This window comes from Trichoderma asperellum, chromosome 5 (genome assembly GCF_020647865.1).
Source record: "Trichoderma asperellum chromosome 5, complete sequence".
Classification (NCBI taxonomy): domain Eukaryota; kingdom Fungi; phylum Ascomycota; class Sordariomycetes; order Hypocreales; family Hypocreaceae; genus Trichoderma; species Trichoderma asperellum.
The window spans coordinates 3,949,777-3,966,709 of NC_089419.1; the positions used below are offsets into that span (position 1 = coordinate 3,949,777).

The window sequence follows — 16,933 nt, forward strand, 5'->3', positions numbered from 1 at the left end:
AAGGATATAGTCTGGCAATCAACCTCTTTTAAAATTAAAAAGTAAATACAGCCAGCTAGCTTTCTGCTTCTTCAAGGACGTAGCCGGCATTTAGCTACAATGGGGACATTCAATCAGACCCCATGCTCACTTTAAAATTGGACCGTAGCGGCTATTTAGGCTTATCACATCAGTTAACCTAACCACTAAGTATTTTCTCAACCAGAACAAACATATATACATTCTTGGGGAATAAATACTTGTCGATATAGGCATTCCCAATGGGTTTTTGGTTTTTGTCTACTGTTTGTCTCGCCTACTATTTGCCACGTAAGTAGATTTAGCATACACTTTTGTATTACTTTTGTAAACCTTACATATCATCTTCCTATTCTTTTTGGGTGTAGGGATCTACTTGAATAAGAAATGAGTGAATCTAAAAAATAAAAAGGGGGGAGGGGGTTGATACAGCAGTGTTAAAGCACGTGGCTAGTGCTGCCTTGATATTTTTTAATCATTGCTGAGGGAAGCAAAGAGGCGAGGAAATTACTTAACATTCCCTTCTATAAGATATACTTGTGCACCTTGGCAAAGTACTTCTAATCTAATGAATTCTAGTATATATTAATGCGAATATATATATATAACTTATAGCGCAAGATTGCTCTCCGAGACGGCTACAGTAATCTAGCATAGAGTAGCATTGCTTAACTTAGTGAGCTATAATAAGAAGACTTTACCAGGTCAAGACAGTAGGTCCCTCCACTTTCTGTTATATTGAAGCTGTTGACAAGGTCTATACTAATAAACTGAGTATCAATAGGCAATACGTTAATCTAGTAGCATCGATATCGGCAGTGGACTAGATAACGGTGTTAATCTACCCAGCGGCAGGAGAGCAAATCATTCATTTGTGGCTAAAGCAGAAAACCCAAGACCGAAATGGCCAAAGGGGGCAATTAAGAGTTGCACGGTGAAGATATGTAGCAGAGGGTAGTATATGATGTTTGCTTAGGTAACTCAGGTAATAAAAGGCAATAGGATATTATATTCTATATGTAGAATTGATTAAGTCCTTTTCCCATTCCCCTTTCCCTTGCCATCACCCTTCCCGTCCCCCTTCCCCTTCCCCTTCCCCTTCCCCTTCCCTTTCCCATCTCCTTTACCCTTTCCATCGCCTTTACCCTTACCGTCACCTTTACCCTTACCGTCACCTTTACCCTTTCCATCACCTTTTCCCTTTCCATCGCCCTTTCCTTTGCCATCACCTTTTCCTTTGCCATCACCTTTTCCTTTGCCATCGCCCTTTCCTTTGCCATCGCCCTTTCCTTTACCATCACCTTTGCCTTTTCCTTGTCCTGCATCCGGAATATTTATGTCGCCATCTTCTTCAATATCGCGTCTAGGGTAAACTTGGGCTTCTACTGGATAGGTCCCTGTGCGCTTAAAGTCTCCAGTAAGAACGTCACGCTCATCTATATTAGGACCGATGCCGCTCAGGGACGTTGCTAGAGCGCTGCTGGCACAAGTAGCCGCTAGAAGAGCGAGAGATGCCTTCATTATTGTTTATATATGTAGAGTGTTATGCGGTCTTTTTTCGTTGAAGGTGGAATGATTGTGTCGATTTGAATATGGTCAAAGAGTTCCTTAGATCTTGGACCAGCTGTTTAGTATTTATCGATGGAAGTCTGGCTATAAGAAGGAATCAAGCATGTACTGGTATCCGCTATTAAGTGGACCAAATATACCAATGTGGCCTTGTCTAAATAACAATGACAAGGCATTTCCACCTGCATAGTGTGTAGGTATAAGGTACTTAGGGATTCTATGCATTATACGGAGTACATACCTGTAAGCTTCAATATGAGTGGGGAAGATCGGCCATTTCCCAAAGGAGGTACAAGATGCAAATACATGCAGATAATGCAGTCAACATATCACATAATTTCTCTCTTCAAGCTGTTAAGGGTACACATGTGGGGTAAGCATCATCGGATTACCACACATGTCCTTAGAGATCGTCACTGAACTAATAACACATTATAAAATATTAAAATCCACTAACGGGAAGCGGCAATTTGGATATAGCAAACCCCAAAATGTCTCTTGGATCAAATCCGGTGAGTGGGAAGCCTGTTACAAGTTCATACATTCGGCAATCTCAAGTCATGTAGGATTGCGTTTCACGCGTTTCCCAAGGGTAATAGCGAATATACTCACCAGAATAAGGTAACGCTACACAGCATCAGTAGTTGTACTACGCCATATAGAGCGCATAGTTAATTCTACTTCGCTAGGTCCCAAATACCTACTAGAACAAGCTCGCATTAAAATAGGAGGGCAGTAAATCTTACTTCTCGATTTTTTCTCATTTTGGGCGTATTAAGAGATATCGGGCTATGTACCCGAGCAATTGCCTGTAGCACCACGGTGACGCATGCACCTGGCGCAGGGTTTCATAGTAGTTACTAAAAACAAAACTACTAACTAAAAGTTTAATTACTAAAAAATTAATTACTAATTTAATAAATTTTCAATTTTATTAATAAATTAAATAATATAAAATAAAGTAATTAATTTATAATAATTAAATAAAATTAATAGTTATATAGTTATAAAATATTATATAATATTTAACCTTTTATACTTTTTTATATAGTATTCTCTATAAGCTTTTATATATATATAAATAATTTATTAAAGAAAGCTATATTAAAACTTATTTAATTGTTAAAAAGTAATAATATTGTTTTTTAATTAATAAAAATAAATTAGTTTTATTATATAGTTTATGAAAACTACTGTAGTTTTATTAGTAGGTTAAAGAAAACTAATAAAATTTGTTTCTTGTTAACGAAAAACAAATAGTTTTGTTTAAAAAAAACGAAAAACAAAAAACTACTAAATACCTTTGCAATCCTGATCTGGCGGAAGGAGACGTCTCTACAAGGTAACCAGGCCCAAATAAACCTACAAGCGGCAGAGTTCCCATGATTATCAGTGCATAAGCCTACGAATGTTCGATTAAGTACTTAATCTAAGGTGAAATTGAACAGCTGGTCATTTGGGGTGGAGCCCGTTCAGGTAACTCTAGACACATCAACAGAATCATGCATTAGTTTTAGGCATAAGCAGTAAGCTAATAATCGAAAACTAAATTTAGTCGATTTTTACCAATAAAGTTGTTGAAAATGACATGTGTGCGAGGTGTAAAAGTATCTGAGACTTGCGTCTGACAGGCTGGAATGAGAGTTTTCCCAAGAAAGTACACGTGGCGCATGGTCTGTGTCATAAACTACATCCACCTTAAACTAGGTACCACTACAACGCCTGCACACAGGCCGACACTATTATGACTTCACATAAGTCATCATTTTTTCTTTACGAGATCTCTACCATTACGGTTCAACTTGCCGGAGTTTTAATTATGTAAAAAGACAATTGGCAACTACCTAGTACACAATCACGTTGCCAAGAGCCCTATTCAGCCGATGATAGTGCCACTGATGGTATATTACATATTCACGGCACCGCTTTAAAAGTTGCTATGCGCGCCGAATTTTTTTTCTCGCTTCCTTTATGTTGTTAAAGTGTAGAGAATTAAGATGAAGTTGATTATGCTTCTAGAGTTACTCCACTGTGCAACCGTAGCATTAGCTCTCCGGCAACATATTACTTCTGCAGACGTCTGCTCTTCGTCTCTGCTTCAGATCTCATCTGCTCAACACAATCAATTAGAATTGTGCAGCTACTTTGGCCAGCATAAGCTCAGTCCCATATATGTAACAAATTCATTAGCTCCATGGACATCACAAATCGATTGTCGCAACAATGCCAAAATGTTTTGTGTCTTTTCATCCTACGGCTTTGCAGATGGCAGAGGTATATCCATCTTAACAACACCTGACCGCGTTGAGAGTCTCCAGCAACTACCAGCATTTTCTGATGACGATGCATTGTCGGGCATCAATGAGCAAGTATCGCCGCCGTTTGAAGAAACAGAGCTTCCAGGAAGAGGGCGTGGCCTCATTGCGAATAAGACGCTGCATCGTGGCGACAGGATTTTTGCCCATACCCCAATCTTGATGCTTGATGGAGAAAGTTTTGGAGACTTAGAAAAGAAACAGTGGCTTGAACTGGAACATACAGCTGCCAACAACCTTCCACCAAAAACTAAAAAGATGTTTTCGGCACTATATGGTCGCCCAATGACGGATCCAGTGAGCGACCGGATTGACACAAATGCTTTTGAACTTGAGCTGGATGAGGTAGTATATTACGCTGTATTTCCTGAGATAGCTGTAAGTTCATAATCTATGTATTGAAGAAGTAGATGGGAACGATATCGATTCTGACAACTTTCAGCGTCTTAACCATGATTGCCGCCCTAACGCGGCCTACTTTTTTGACAAACAAACCCTCACACACTACGTGCACGCTATTACCGACATTACTCCAGGCACCGAAATTACCATTACATATATTGATCCTCATATGCCACTCCAGAAACGTCTGAAGAAATTATCTTCTCTCTGGGGGTTCAATTGCTCCTGCAGCTTATGTAGCCTCCACTCCGAGCTATCGCGTGCATCTGACGAGCGCCTTGGCCAGATTAAAAGAATAAACGACCGTTTGGAAGACTGGGAGACGGCACCACTAGAAATGGCACAGACACTCATCAGTCTCTACGAGCAGGAGCGCTTGCACGCTCCAAGAAGCTCAGCATATTGGTATGCAGCGCTAATAAGCTGCATGCAAGGATTGTACTGGGAGACAATTCGTTATGCACGGGTGGCAATAGAGTTGGGGTTGCTAGATTACGGCTTTAGAGATGAGAGTTTTCAACGGATGACGCAACTAGCAGAAGAGCCAGCGAAGGACGCGTGTTGGTTGGCAAGATTAAAGTAGATGCATTAAAATAACACATGATCTATTACAATACGTTCCGGGGCGACTTATCTGGCTTCCAAGCAAGTGCATGTAACATTTAGTAGTTAGTACAGTGTAGCGGCTGTTACAGTGCTTGTGCGCTAAAATATAGCCTGAAAATTAGTGTAAAATAGGTGCATTGAGTACAGTGGGAAGTCTTTTGTTGGCCCCCTAACTAAGACTATTATTTAAGCAATTATAAAAATATTTTTTAACTACTATAAACTTTAAAAATTTATAAAAGATTTAATTTTTATTTAAAATAAATACTTTAGCGATTATTTTATTTTTAAATTACTAGGCTAACTAGGAGATTTCTTCTAAAATATATATAATAATTATTATAATTATAAATATAAATATAAGTTATTTAAATTAAGTATCCTTTTAGTATTTTATAATAAGCTGTCTTTTATATTATTAAATACTTTAAAAAAACTAGTTTTTTATATTTAGTACTTTTAATTAAATATTTTTAAAGTATTTTACTTTATAGTAATTATATAATAATATATATAATATATTATAACTTTTATATAACCTAGGAAATAGTTTTTTTTAACTTACTTTTTAAAATTAATACTTTAATATTTAAATAAACTTTAGGCAATAATAATATTTATATATATAAAATTAAAAAAAGCTTTTTTTTATTAAAAAAAAAAATAAAAAGCAAGCTTTTATAATATAAAAGTTAAAAAAAATAATAAATTAATATAAATATATTGAATTAAAGTTAATAAGTTATTATAGTTTTAATTTTAAAATATAAGTATATTTTTTAAATAAATATTTTATATAAAATATATATATTAATTTTATAAATTAAATATAAAAAAATACTTTTAAAATATATATATTAAAATATATAAATATTAAAAAAGGTTTTTAATTATAAACTATAATAATAATATAAATAATTATTTAAAAAACTAAATATAGTTTTTATATTATTATAACTTAAGATATTAATACTTAAAAGTAAAAATCTTATAAAGCTATATTAAAATACTAAAAAAGAATTAATTTTTTATTATAATAAAATTTATTATTTTATATAAAATAATATTTTTATTTATAAATTACTAGCAGTAAAGGTTTTTTTTTTAATTATAAAATTTTAATTTTAAAATAATTACTCTATAGTTTAAATTTTAATTTTATAAAATATATATAATATATATTAAACTATAAACTTTATAAATTATTCCTTAAAATTTTTAATTTTTAAAAAAATTATAAAATATTAAAGTATTTAAAAAATACTTATAAAAAATATAAGCTATATTTAATTAAAATAAAATTATAGTATTAATAAATAATATTAAGTACTAGCAGTAATAATATATTATTACTAAAAGATAGTAAATTAAGTTTTAAAAAGTAATTAATTAAGTATTTTTCTAGTTATTTTTTTTATTTTTAGCTATAAAATTAATTAAAATATAAATATTTTTATTATATAATTATATCTTTTTAACAGTTGCAGCTACCTAGCCTTCAAGAGACTTTTAACTAGGCGCTGTAAATATTGTAATATAGTTTATTTAATGTAATTACAGATATAAGTTATAATTGTATTAGAACTCTATTAGGCACTTGGAGATATTAGAATATTATTTATTTTGGCTTATACTAATTTAAATTACTTGTTTTCCAGTCTCTGATTGCTTATTACTTAAAAATATATAGCTTGCTAGCCCGAGCCCTGAAGCCCCGTGCCGGCTGCCTCGCATCTGCTCTCCCTCACAGGTCCTCCGGGCTCCCGGGCGGGCAGGGCTGCCGGAATTGGGTTCGCGGGCCAATTCCTATTTTCTGCAAAAATTCATTTGTATGCAAAAACAGTCAAATCGACTCACGGCCATATAAATAATAAACTAAACTAGCTAGATTTTTAAATCGGCCGGCGTGGAGGGAAAAGCCAGCTACCCCAAAGCTACCCTGTAGCTACCCCGTAGCCCAAGCCTACCCTATAGCTGGGCTCGCAAATAAACCTACTACCTACCCTAGACCTAGACCCAGCAGGAAAATCCTGCCTAAAAGGCCCTTACCCTGCAGCTTGGGATATAAGCTTGTAAGCTTATAAGTCTATAAGTATAAGAGTGATCCCCTTTTCTAGAACTAGGAAAAGAGCATCTAAAGGAAGGTTATTAAAGAACAGATAAAACAGGCAAAAATACCTTAATTTCCTTTATTAGCCACATGTCGCAAATAACAAAAACTATATATATATTATAGATAAAAACTAGTTAGCTTTAACTGACCGTCAGTCCCCATAAGGGGATTTTGGCTAAGCCACGGTCGCTAATTATCAAACAAACAAACAAACAAACAGCTTGGACGACTTATTGCTATCAATTGGCTTGAGCATATTAATATACATGTACTTTGCGATACAGTCGGCTTAGACTTAGATTATGTAGCTCCTGTTTGCAACTTTTAATATTTTCTCATGTTTTGGTGCAAACCCTATATACTACACAGCTTCTCAGCAGCTGCAAATTATCACCCATTAGCTAGTTGAAGTTGGAACCGAATTCTAAGGTGTTTGCATTAGCTGATAATATGGGGTAAATGTAACTGCGCTGTATGCTTTATTCCTTACTCGCCGACATTAAGTCCTGTCTCAAATAATATCGTGGACCTTCTTAACTAAATGCATTACACCTCCATTTACTCATCGTCATCGACATCGATGGTGGTCTTTGTCCACTGTCGAGCCGGAACTTTACGCTTGAACAGGATATCAATTTCGCGGTAGGACCGATGCTTCATCTCAGGCAAGAAGAAATATGCCAGTATGTAGCAGACTAAACCTGTAGAAGCCCAGACGTAGCCACATCTGCCAGCGAGGTTTCCACCCTGCAACATATTATATTAGTACTCGAATGGGGCGAGGTAAAAGGGAAGTCTCACCTCAGGGTTGAGCATCCAGCTTGCCAAGAAGATGCAAGGAAATTCTATGATGTAGTACGAAGCGCGGCCCACTCCAGTAGTCAGTGGCCTAAGGCGAATGGCCGATGTTTCACCAATAATGACCCAGGAGGCCGGGGCAGGTCCCAAGGTAAAGAGCACAGAGATGATGAGGCCCAAGGAGGCCTGGGCTAGAGAGCTCGCATTACTTTTTCCGACAGATCCTGCGACACCGAGAGCGATGAGAAAGATGACATTGATAGCTGATCCCCAGAGATAGATGGTACGCCGGCCAAAGTACGTAGTGAGAATCCAAGAGAGCATAACAAAGATCATCTGCAATGCCGAGGTGATAAGACCTAGAGCAAAGGCAGTTTTATTGCTCATGCCGGCCTCTGCTTGTGGATTAGCATAGATGATATGTTTATAATGCTGATGCTGACTCACGCTCAAAAAAGTAAACTGCCTGGTTGGCGATGAGGTTACCCGTGAGGTTCTGGGCCGCGTACACGCCACACACAATAAGAGTGCGATAGAGATCCGTGCCCTTGAATAATTCAACGTAGCTAGGCGGCTTAGAGGTGGCCTCAAGCTCGACAACACGACGCATCATGGCGACGGTCTCACCAGTGTTAAGCCTGGACCTCCGCCCAAGGCGACCAACGGCATGCTCTGCTTCTTGCAGTCGCCCCTTTCGAACGAGCCACCAGGGCGACTCAGGAGCGAAGAAGATTAGGATGGCAAGCGGAGTGGGAAACATCCATTGAAGGGCAATCGGGACCCTGTAGGAAATTCCGTTTGTGTTAGTTGTTCTGCATGTTTGTAAACAGGATCTCTAGCGGCCGTACTTATAGGACAAAGGGCTGTCAAGACCCTGGTAACTGTAGGTTACAGCACCAACAATAATACTGCCAATAGCCCAGAACATCTGCAACATTTGGGTGCAAGGGGCTCGCAGCTGGATAGGCACGATCTCGCTACAGTACGCCGGCGCATTGGCAATAAAGATGCCCCAAGGAATGCCCTCGAGAATTTGGGCCGCGAAAATTACAGGCATTGATTCTGCATAGTAAAAGGCGAAGATGAAGACGTTCAAGAGCATCAGGCCAGTCAATGTTGCATAGCGGTATCCCAACCAACTGGTGAGAGAGCCAGCGAGGCAGACGCCAACAAGCGCACCGAGCTGCCCAGACACAGAAAGTGCCGACTGCCATTTGGTGGCAACGACGTTGTTCAATGGGTTGTCATCGACAGGGTCACCATACTTTGCCCTAAAGGCACCTAGGGCGAGGAAATTGTTGCAGAGAAAGACATCGTACGACTCCATGATCTGGGAAAAGTGTTAGTCCAAGTGATGGCTAGTCCTCATTCAAAGGGAAATTCTCAGAATCAAGAGAGGAGAATATAAGAGCTAATCGGAATTGGGCATTAAACAGCTCACAATTGTGAAGGACATAATGAACGCCCAAAAGGAAGCCATGGGATATGCTCGAACGGCCTCGAGCACCGTCATATTATGCTCCGCGTTCTCTGCTTCGATGGCATCCGCCTTATAATCGGCGATCTTCGCCTTCTCATCAAGTTTATAATCCGCCTTCTCGTCGAGTGTATGATCCGCCTTCTCGTCAACGTTATTATCGTCAGCATTCTCTACCTGAACCTCCTTCTCGACCTGTGGAGCGTCGTCCTGCGCTTTGGATTCCGCCATTTTGGGTTCGACGGGGTTACTCATGCTGGACTGGTGTTTGCCGATATTATTTCCGCATGAATAACATGCACAGAAGAGAAGTAATCCTGTAAACAAAGAAGATGACAGGACAAGAATACAGAAACAAAACAGAAGAAACGCCGGTGGTGGGAAAGGCTAACACCATCTCCTGGCTTTTATGCTATCGTGCTATTCTGACTTGTTATCCTGAAAGAAATCGGGTAGGGGGGGAAGACGGGCCGAGCGCATATCCTGCGGACTAGGTTACACCGAGCAGCGTCTCCCAATCTAGTAATGAGGAATGACAAGCGTGGGGAAATGGGAACTTTGCCGCAACCGCGTTGAGGGAAACACATAGCCTGCCATTTTCCGACCCAATAGGCACCAATGGCTGACTCGACAGCTGCAGTGGCTGATCAGCCTAGGTCAGCTTCTTTTGCGACCCAATGAACAGCCTGGGCTATAATGGTAGACATACGCACCGCTAGATACAAATTGATTGACTTAGAAGCGAGCCAATGCCGAGCCAAGTTACGCTCCCCCCCTGAAGGCCCGAAGGAACAGGCTCATAATCTGGAAGTCAACCCCGCATCGTGCTAACGTTCCGACTTCCGCTACTCACGAGCTCTCGAATGCGGAGTGATTCACGCTAGCTTATCCAGCATGCAACCCCAGCTCGCTGAATTGAACGGTTTGGTTATTTACACCAGGCCCAGATTAAGTCAGTTTGAGATAAGGTTGACTGTACACGGAGTTGGTAACGGTAAAGGTTGTCGTCCATGAAAATGGCGACATGGACAAGGGCCATAGCCTCCATCCCTAATAAGTTTGTTGCCGGCTAAATAGCTTGCGGCCGAACTACCAATTTGAAAGGATAAAGTTAATAGCAATGGACGCTAGCCAATCTTTCTTGTACCCAACTTCCTTAATTTGTCGGACGAGTCTAGGACACTCTGCACGAGCCAAGCGACTTTCTCTTTTCTTTCTTTTCTTTTCATTTATTTTTTCCAGTGACCAGCCTAAAGAGGCTCTCGCGACTTCAGAAGATAGCTCGGAACATCCTGAGTATAGTTTGGAGACTCGGCGTTTCTTAGCGCCTTTCTAGCTTGTATTCAAATAGGTTACCAACATAATAAATGAAGAGCAGCCGATGTAAAGTCACCATGCTTGCTGTTTGTTCTCTAGCGCTCTAGTTAATGGGGTTGGCCGATCACCTTTACTTCGGTTACCATACTTCATTATTTAGAAATAGAAACCTTGCTGTTACTACTTTATGGTCCTCGTGTATCTCGTGTGCTGACTACCAAGCCTTATTTGGCGAAACAATTGCAACATACGGTTGGCTGAAGTTTACTAGGATCTTTCGGTTGCTCTGAAGGATTACCAGGAAGATTTTAGCCATAGAGACCTGTGTAGACCTGCATATGTGGGAACATGCTGACCGAGACTGCGGTTTGAACGCTGATTTGAAAGGGTTCAGAGTCTAGGCAGGGGGGGGATTAGGCGACATGTACCTATGATAGACCAGGAGTTAGCAAGGCGGTTTGCTTCTTATATGGAGTATGCTGCGGTAGCTGCGCATGTTGTTATAGTAAACTGGCTTGCAATGGTAAGCAGAGGTACTTAAGCAGTCATTAGCTTCATCTCAGCTGGATTGTGTATCCTAGCGCGGATGGCTGTAATGAGTTTATCCCAGTATAGGTGGACGTATTCCGTCACAATCTGATTCCAATTACTCGGTGTACATCCCCTGAGATATGTTCACGGACACCAAGCGGTCGCTATTCCTCTGCGACTCCTCTTCAGCTCCGCGTTATCCATTAGGAGCCAATATCGACTACTATCCAGTGTTATAAATCCCACATGTCATGAGATCAGGATCTTGGATTGTAAATGGCTTGGAATCATTAGCTTCTTTACAGCACTTGCGCTGGTGTTGACCAGGCGCTTTTCTTGATTCTAAGAATCTTGCAGGTTTTAGCAATCCTTGAACCCCTCTATCTACAAGTACCATCATTACCCTTTGTATCGCCAATATCTTCAAAGGCAATCTACTTTTTGAAGCAGAATCTATTTATATTTCCCAGAGTTCTTCAGGTGTGATAGAAGTAGGATGCGGGAGAATAATCATCTGGCAAAGTGTCAACAGTTGGTGAGATATGAGCTGCAAGAACAATCACACGTGGTTGGAGACATGCCACCGTGCCGCATTTGACGTTTAAATGGGACTACCGGATTCGAACTCTCGATAGCCTGTGTCAATAGGTCGTCTCCCAATCAGTTTTGGGTTGTGAGGACGCTGTGGAAATGTGGACTTGCAGCAGCCGAAGGACGAGGCACGCTATATCAACCAGTATTTGAACAGTGGGATGGTATTACCCCTATTCAGCGTGCGAGAGAATTATAAACCCTAAATTTCCACGACCTTACAAACATCTAGAATATCATGGTAGTGTGTTTGTGTGTTAGGGCGGTCGAGCATAGTAAAGTTGACGATTGAGAGCCGTCAACGTGGTGCAGAACTTTTTTCAATGTCATCAAGTGGGGAGCTGGAGCTATTTCACATTAGCCAGGTGGTATGGCCGCTCTGCTAGCACACCAACACGCACAACACAGTTCTGATTCAAAAGCATTACTCTAGCAACTTATCGGGAAGTGTGGTGTGGTTGACTGTTTACTAGGCGAAGACATCCGCTCTGAACGTAGCCGTGGGGATTTTCTTGTTTAAGTTTAATTTCCGAATATCTGGTAGACGGGTATGATGACTTGCTGTATTTGGTCTTGATATCTGCTGAATGTACACATATGCGGGATGTCTAGAGTCTGGATTGTCTATTAAGAGTGATAACAATACATTATTACCCAGCCAGAGAGACTTTTCACCATCGACTAGAGCAGTAATAATTCTTTCAACTGCCATGAGTGGACTGTGTGTAACGTAAGTGACTTAACTTACAAAAAATATAATACTTCCCAGTTAAGTATCCTGCTCCTCTGAAAACCACCTCACACGGACTCATTACTCGCAGCGGGGGCGCCGAAAAGTAAATATATGAGTTTTGCAGTTGCACAAAGCTCTAGTTAACTCAAGTCTCGTATTTGCAAGTTAAAAAGGACTCCGCAGGCTCCGTATGTCTAAAAAGCACCTATAATGTGACGTTAATATATCGGTAAGACTGCACGTATTATTGTATAGAGGAGTCTCAAGTTAGACTGAAATTCAACCAGTCAAATTGAACGGGGGCTACAGCCGGCTCCATGCCCACCAAGAGCCTGAGAATTCAGTTGGGTTAGACAGCCCTGCCATAAATAGCTTAATCACTTATAATTGAGCCACACAGGCAGCACTAAAGGACGTGGGGGCGAGTAAGCTGGTCAACTTATGGAACTTTAAGCCCACGACTTCTCACAAGTGCGATTGGGAGATGTTCTAGTGACAAAACTCTTCTGGAAACCGGGTATGTATTAGAATAAGTATGAAGTTAGTCTATCACCCATGGCAAGAAGAATATCGTCTTCACTAATATGTAAATCAAAGGCCAAGTTTACCATTAATTGAACAGACATCTACGCACTCCCTAATATGGACTTATACAATACCACCCTTGTATAAGATCCCAGTTAATTAGGCTTGCTGAATGACTATGATAACAGGTCTATCCGTAGACTATACAGACCGCTAATGTAAATTACTACTAAAGTCAAAACTGTGTAAAGAGCAAAACCTCTAATTATTCGCCGTTTCCCGCAAATTAGAGGCCAGCCCAAGGTAGCATGTTTCAGTGTTAGGTAATCACAATTCCCGCCGAGGTTTCGGTACGATGTGTAGTGTGGGTCTATGGCATCCAATGCCGCGGCCCAAAATTGAGGGCTCAAAAGATAAGAATCAATCCCTCACTTGAATACTTGAACCTTCATATATACTCCATGCACCAGCTTTTCACCAAGGTGAAGCCAACACAGTTAGAAAGATTTTAAGAAATCTCTACTTACAGTACGGCTATTACGGCGAGAGTGTCTTTTTAGTAGAGACTTCCCCGCCAGCACCGAGAGCGCCACTCCACCATGTCAGAAATCAACGTCGCTGCCGTGCTCTATCCTAAGCCTGAGAAATTTGATGAGGTGAGAACGTCCTTTTCCTCTTGTTATACGATCTTTTTGTTCTCAATCTAACCAACGTCCATGTAATCAAGCTCGCTGCACTCATTGCTGAGGTCACTACCAATGTCCAGGCTAACGAGCCGGATACACTTGTATACTATGCAATCAGGGTTCAAAAAAAGAATGAAATTGTCATCATCGAAAGGTAAATCTTTTGCCTATTTACGGAATTCCCATATAGGAGCACAACGCTCCCCTCCCTTTGCTATCCGTCCGTATACATAATCTTCTTATGTGTTGTCAATTCCTACCGCAGCTAGAAGGCTTTGAGATAAGTTCAACGGCCCTAACCGCTTCCAGATATAAAAACCAAGCCGCTGTTCAAGCACACCTCAAAGCCCCCTACTTCCGCAAATTCTCAGCTAAACTACCAGAGTTACTAGCTAAGCCAGTGGAGCTGCGATCTGGGACACTGCTAGAGGGCTCTTGTGTAGTGTCTCGGCTGTAAGGAAGTTATAATGAAGTAATGAGAGTAGAGTAGGGTAAGTTGCAAGCTAGGGAGGTTAGACTACCTCGAGAGAACCCACGCGCAAGAGAGGGATACTTGGTTGACAAATCCGGCTATATACATTATTGATATAGTGCAAAAAAATCCATTCAAGTCTGGGACGCATTGCATTCAATTCTTTATATTAGTGGCCATCTCTAGCGAGTTCCTTTGTTATCCCCAGAACTCGGTCGGCCTAACGGTTTGGACTTGATTCCTGAAGTTGGGAAGCCTCTCGACGCCGACTGGTACCAAGCGACATTGGTGGTAGTTGCAGAGCACCGCCGACCAGGAAGTAATGAGAGATTGTGGCCTCTAAGGAGACAGCTCATTAGCTCGGGGAAGAACACACTGCGCATAAAATCTAATGTCAATGACAAGACGACAGCTACCGAATGCATCATCACCTCGCTCTACTACGCGTTCAATGCGAAGCCAACGCAAGTGGCCAAACATTGAGATAGTGCTTGGACACAGGCGAATCGCCATCACAGCCCAGCAAGTGAATCGCTTATGGGAGACATTCACCTACCCGCAAGAGGCAGCGGCGACGAAGCATTATCTAAACGCTAGCGTGACGGCTTCTTGGTCGAGTCAGCCTATAGTAGCGGACCGGCAGTGGGGGAAATGCGACAGAGACCAGTACCCGCCAGCATACTTTCTGAGCGACATAGATGCAGCGTATATAAACATCAGATTAAAGAACCAAAGGGCAGTTGGTGCGCTATGTACCGGACGAACATAACCAAAAAGTCGATCAGATGTGGAAAGGCACATGCTTCAGTATTCCGATACGCGCCATGTCTAATAGGGATATGACAGACAGCATTACCGAGGCGCCTACGTCCAAGAAACAATATATTAAAAACGGGAACCTTGAGCAAGCAATGGCAGTTGCCATTGACGTTTGACCCGAGTCCACAATCTCAATCTCCTCATGGGGTCAACCGGCCAGTCCAGATGCTTGTCCGCCAGCCTATGCATGCTGGCTTAGAGGCAGGGATGCCTCTAACCTTGGGTTTGCTCTGCTTACATTTGATGTATTATGGAGGCCAGCTGCCTGCTTATGATGAAAAACTACCATGTGTCAAAGGTTCATTAACCCTAACCAACAGGCTACTTGCCAACACATTTCATAGTTAGTTATTGAACCATAATTCATTATTGCAGGAAAGCTTCTATCAAAAGAATCCTGGTTTTTAACAGAAGGTCGAAAATTTCGAAAATCTAATTTCACCAGGTCAGCGGAAAGTAGTTGATCAAAATTTTATCATTTCTAACTTAGAACTATCTATGGGTATCACTACTGCACAGGAGGCTCAAAAGAATGGCCCTTTTGTAAGCCCTATAATTAGTATTGTATTTTTTGAAAGCACGGAGGCGCCGAATAAAATTTTGGATGATTAAACTACTCCAAACCAATCTGGCTAGTTGTTGTAAGGAATCTCGTATGCCGAAAAAGGCATACGAGATGTGTTCAGATAGTATACGGACATAGGTACCCAAAATCTATTTTAAAAATTACATTGCACGTCTAGGTAGCTTCTTTATGCCGTAATGTCCATAATGTCTGGTGTGTCCGCTAGTCGACTCTTTAGTGCCGAAGAATCAACAGGTTAAAGAAAAGTATGATTCTAAAGTAAAATGTCCAAAGATATTCAAGATCATACAATTCTGTCTTTCCTGCTCTTTTTTTTTTTTTTTTTTTTTTTTTTTTTTGACTATTCGAGTACCATCTGAAGAAATGTTAAAGATCTAGCCATGGCAGATACACTCCTTGTTACTAGAGCGAACGGCTTTGTTGCTCTTCATGTTATTAAGGAAGCCCATTACCCAGGGATACAGAGTTGTAGGAACAGTTCGCTCTGTAGCTGCAGCTGAGAAAATCATGAAAGTCTTTCCTAATTCATCTTCACAGCTGCAAATCATCGAAGTGCCCGGCATTACAAAGGCGAACAATTTCGAAATGGCCTTTCGGAAGTTCAAAATTAGAGCTGTCATCAACACAGCGTCACCACTAGTAAATAGCCCAAAGGACGTTAAGACCGATGTCCTTGATCCTGCCATCAAAAGTGGCGGGGCAGTTCTTGAGGCTTCAGCCAAATATGCTGGGCCACAGCTGAGACGTGTCATCTATGTTAGATCTTTTGCATCGACACTCTACCTGTCGCTGGGCCTCGCTCCAGGGAAAACATATTCACCTAGTGACTGGAATCAATTAACGTATGAGGAGTCTGCAATTGATGAGCACAGAACTGGGTATATTGGATCGAAGGCTTTGGCTGAAAAGCGCATGTGGAATTGGATGAAAGAAAACATACCCGCTTTCGACATGGTATCTGTAGATCCAGCGCCGATCTTTGGACCACATATTGGGCCAGTGGATCTTAATCATTTGAATATATCAACTCAGATGATGTGGGAACTTGTCGTCCCTTCGCCAAATCCGCCGCCTTATAATTCTGGCCACCTTGGAGTGTGAGTTGATGTCCGTGATGTGTCTGCAGCTTTGCTTGCGGCGGTAAATATCCCAGAGGCAGGCGGTGAACGTTTCTTGGCCGCACAAAAATGCCACTGGCAGCTTGTGAAAGATGAAGCAAGAAGGATATTGCCTGAATTACAGAATCGGATTGATGAAGGCAAGCCAGGTCCTTGGATAGCTGCGCAAAGTACTACGTATAATGTTGACGGGAGCATGGTGGAGAGAATCTTAAAAGTGCAGTATAGGTCGCTAGGAGAGTGTTTGAAAGATTCTT

General features: G+C 40.9%; 6 protein-coding genes across 6 annotated transcripts; 4 read left to right on the forward strand and 2 right to left on the reverse strand.

Moving 5' to 3' along the window:
• Positions 1–1,031: 1,031 nt before the first annotated feature.
• TrAFT101_009438 (uncharacterized protein) lies at positions 1,032–1,613 on the reverse strand. Its single transcript, XM_024909168.2, has one exon. It carries the CDS (start codon positions 1,537–1,539, stop codon positions 1,048–1,050), a length of 492 nt encoding a protein of 163 aa, XP_024754587.1. The 5' UTR covers positions 1,540–1,613; the 3' UTR covers positions 1,032–1,047.
• Positions 1,614–3,818: 2,205 nt separating this feature from the next.
• Positions 3,819–4,292, forward strand: TrAFT101_009439 (uncharacterized protein; the record flags this gene model as incomplete). Its single annotated transcript, XM_024904722.2, has 1 exon — positions 3,819–4,292. One exon carries the CDS (start codon positions 3,819–3,821, stop codon positions 4,290–4,292), a length of 474 nt encoding a protein of 157 aa, XP_024754588.2.
• Positions 4,293–7,208: 2,916 nt separating this feature from the next.
• Positions 7,209–10,277, reverse strand: TrAFT101_009440 (uncharacterized protein). The gene is made up of 6 exons (XM_024902918.2): positions 10,012–10,277; positions 9,263–9,941; positions 8,670–9,151; positions 8,269–8,603; positions 7,825–8,216; positions 7,209–7,770 (listed from the first exon to the last, which is right to left on the reverse strand). The coding sequence occupies exons 2-6, from the start codon at positions 9,551–9,553 to the stop codon at positions 7,582–7,584; spliced, it is 1,689 nt and encodes a 562-aa protein (XP_024754589.1). The 5' UTR covers positions 9,554–9,941; positions 10,012–10,277; the 3' UTR covers positions 7,209–7,581.
• Positions 10,278–13,429: 3,152 nt separating this feature from the next.
• TrAFT101_009441 (uncharacterized protein) lies at positions 13,430–14,328 on the forward strand. Its single transcript, XM_024911121.2, has 3 exons — positions 13,430–13,651; positions 13,723–13,835; positions 13,991–14,328. The coding sequence occupies exons 1-3, from the start codon at positions 13,595–13,597 to the stop codon at positions 14,136–14,138; spliced, it is 318 nt and encodes a 105-aa protein (XP_024754590.1). The 5' UTR covers positions 13,430–13,594; the 3' UTR covers positions 14,139–14,328.
• A 5-nt stretch (positions 14,329–14,333) lies between these two features.
• Positions 14,334–15,139, forward strand: TrAFT101_012055 (uncharacterized protein). Its single transcript, XM_024909169.2, has one exon. It carries the CDS (start codon positions 14,545–14,547, stop codon positions 14,920–14,922), a length of 378 nt encoding a protein of 125 aa, XP_024754591.2. The 5' UTR covers positions 14,334–14,544; the 3' UTR covers positions 14,923–15,139.
• Positions 15,140–15,743: 604 nt separating this feature from the next.
• Positions 15,744–16,659, forward strand: TrAFT101_009442 (uncharacterized protein; the record flags this gene model as incomplete). The annotated part of the gene is made up of 2 exons (XM_066128648.1): positions 15,744–15,792; positions 15,965–16,659. The coding sequence occupies 2 exons, from the start codon at positions 15,744–15,746 to the stop codon at positions 16,657–16,659; spliced, it is 744 nt and encodes a 247-aa protein (XP_065984768.1).
• Between the last annotated feature and the right edge of the window lie 274 nt (positions 16,660–16,933).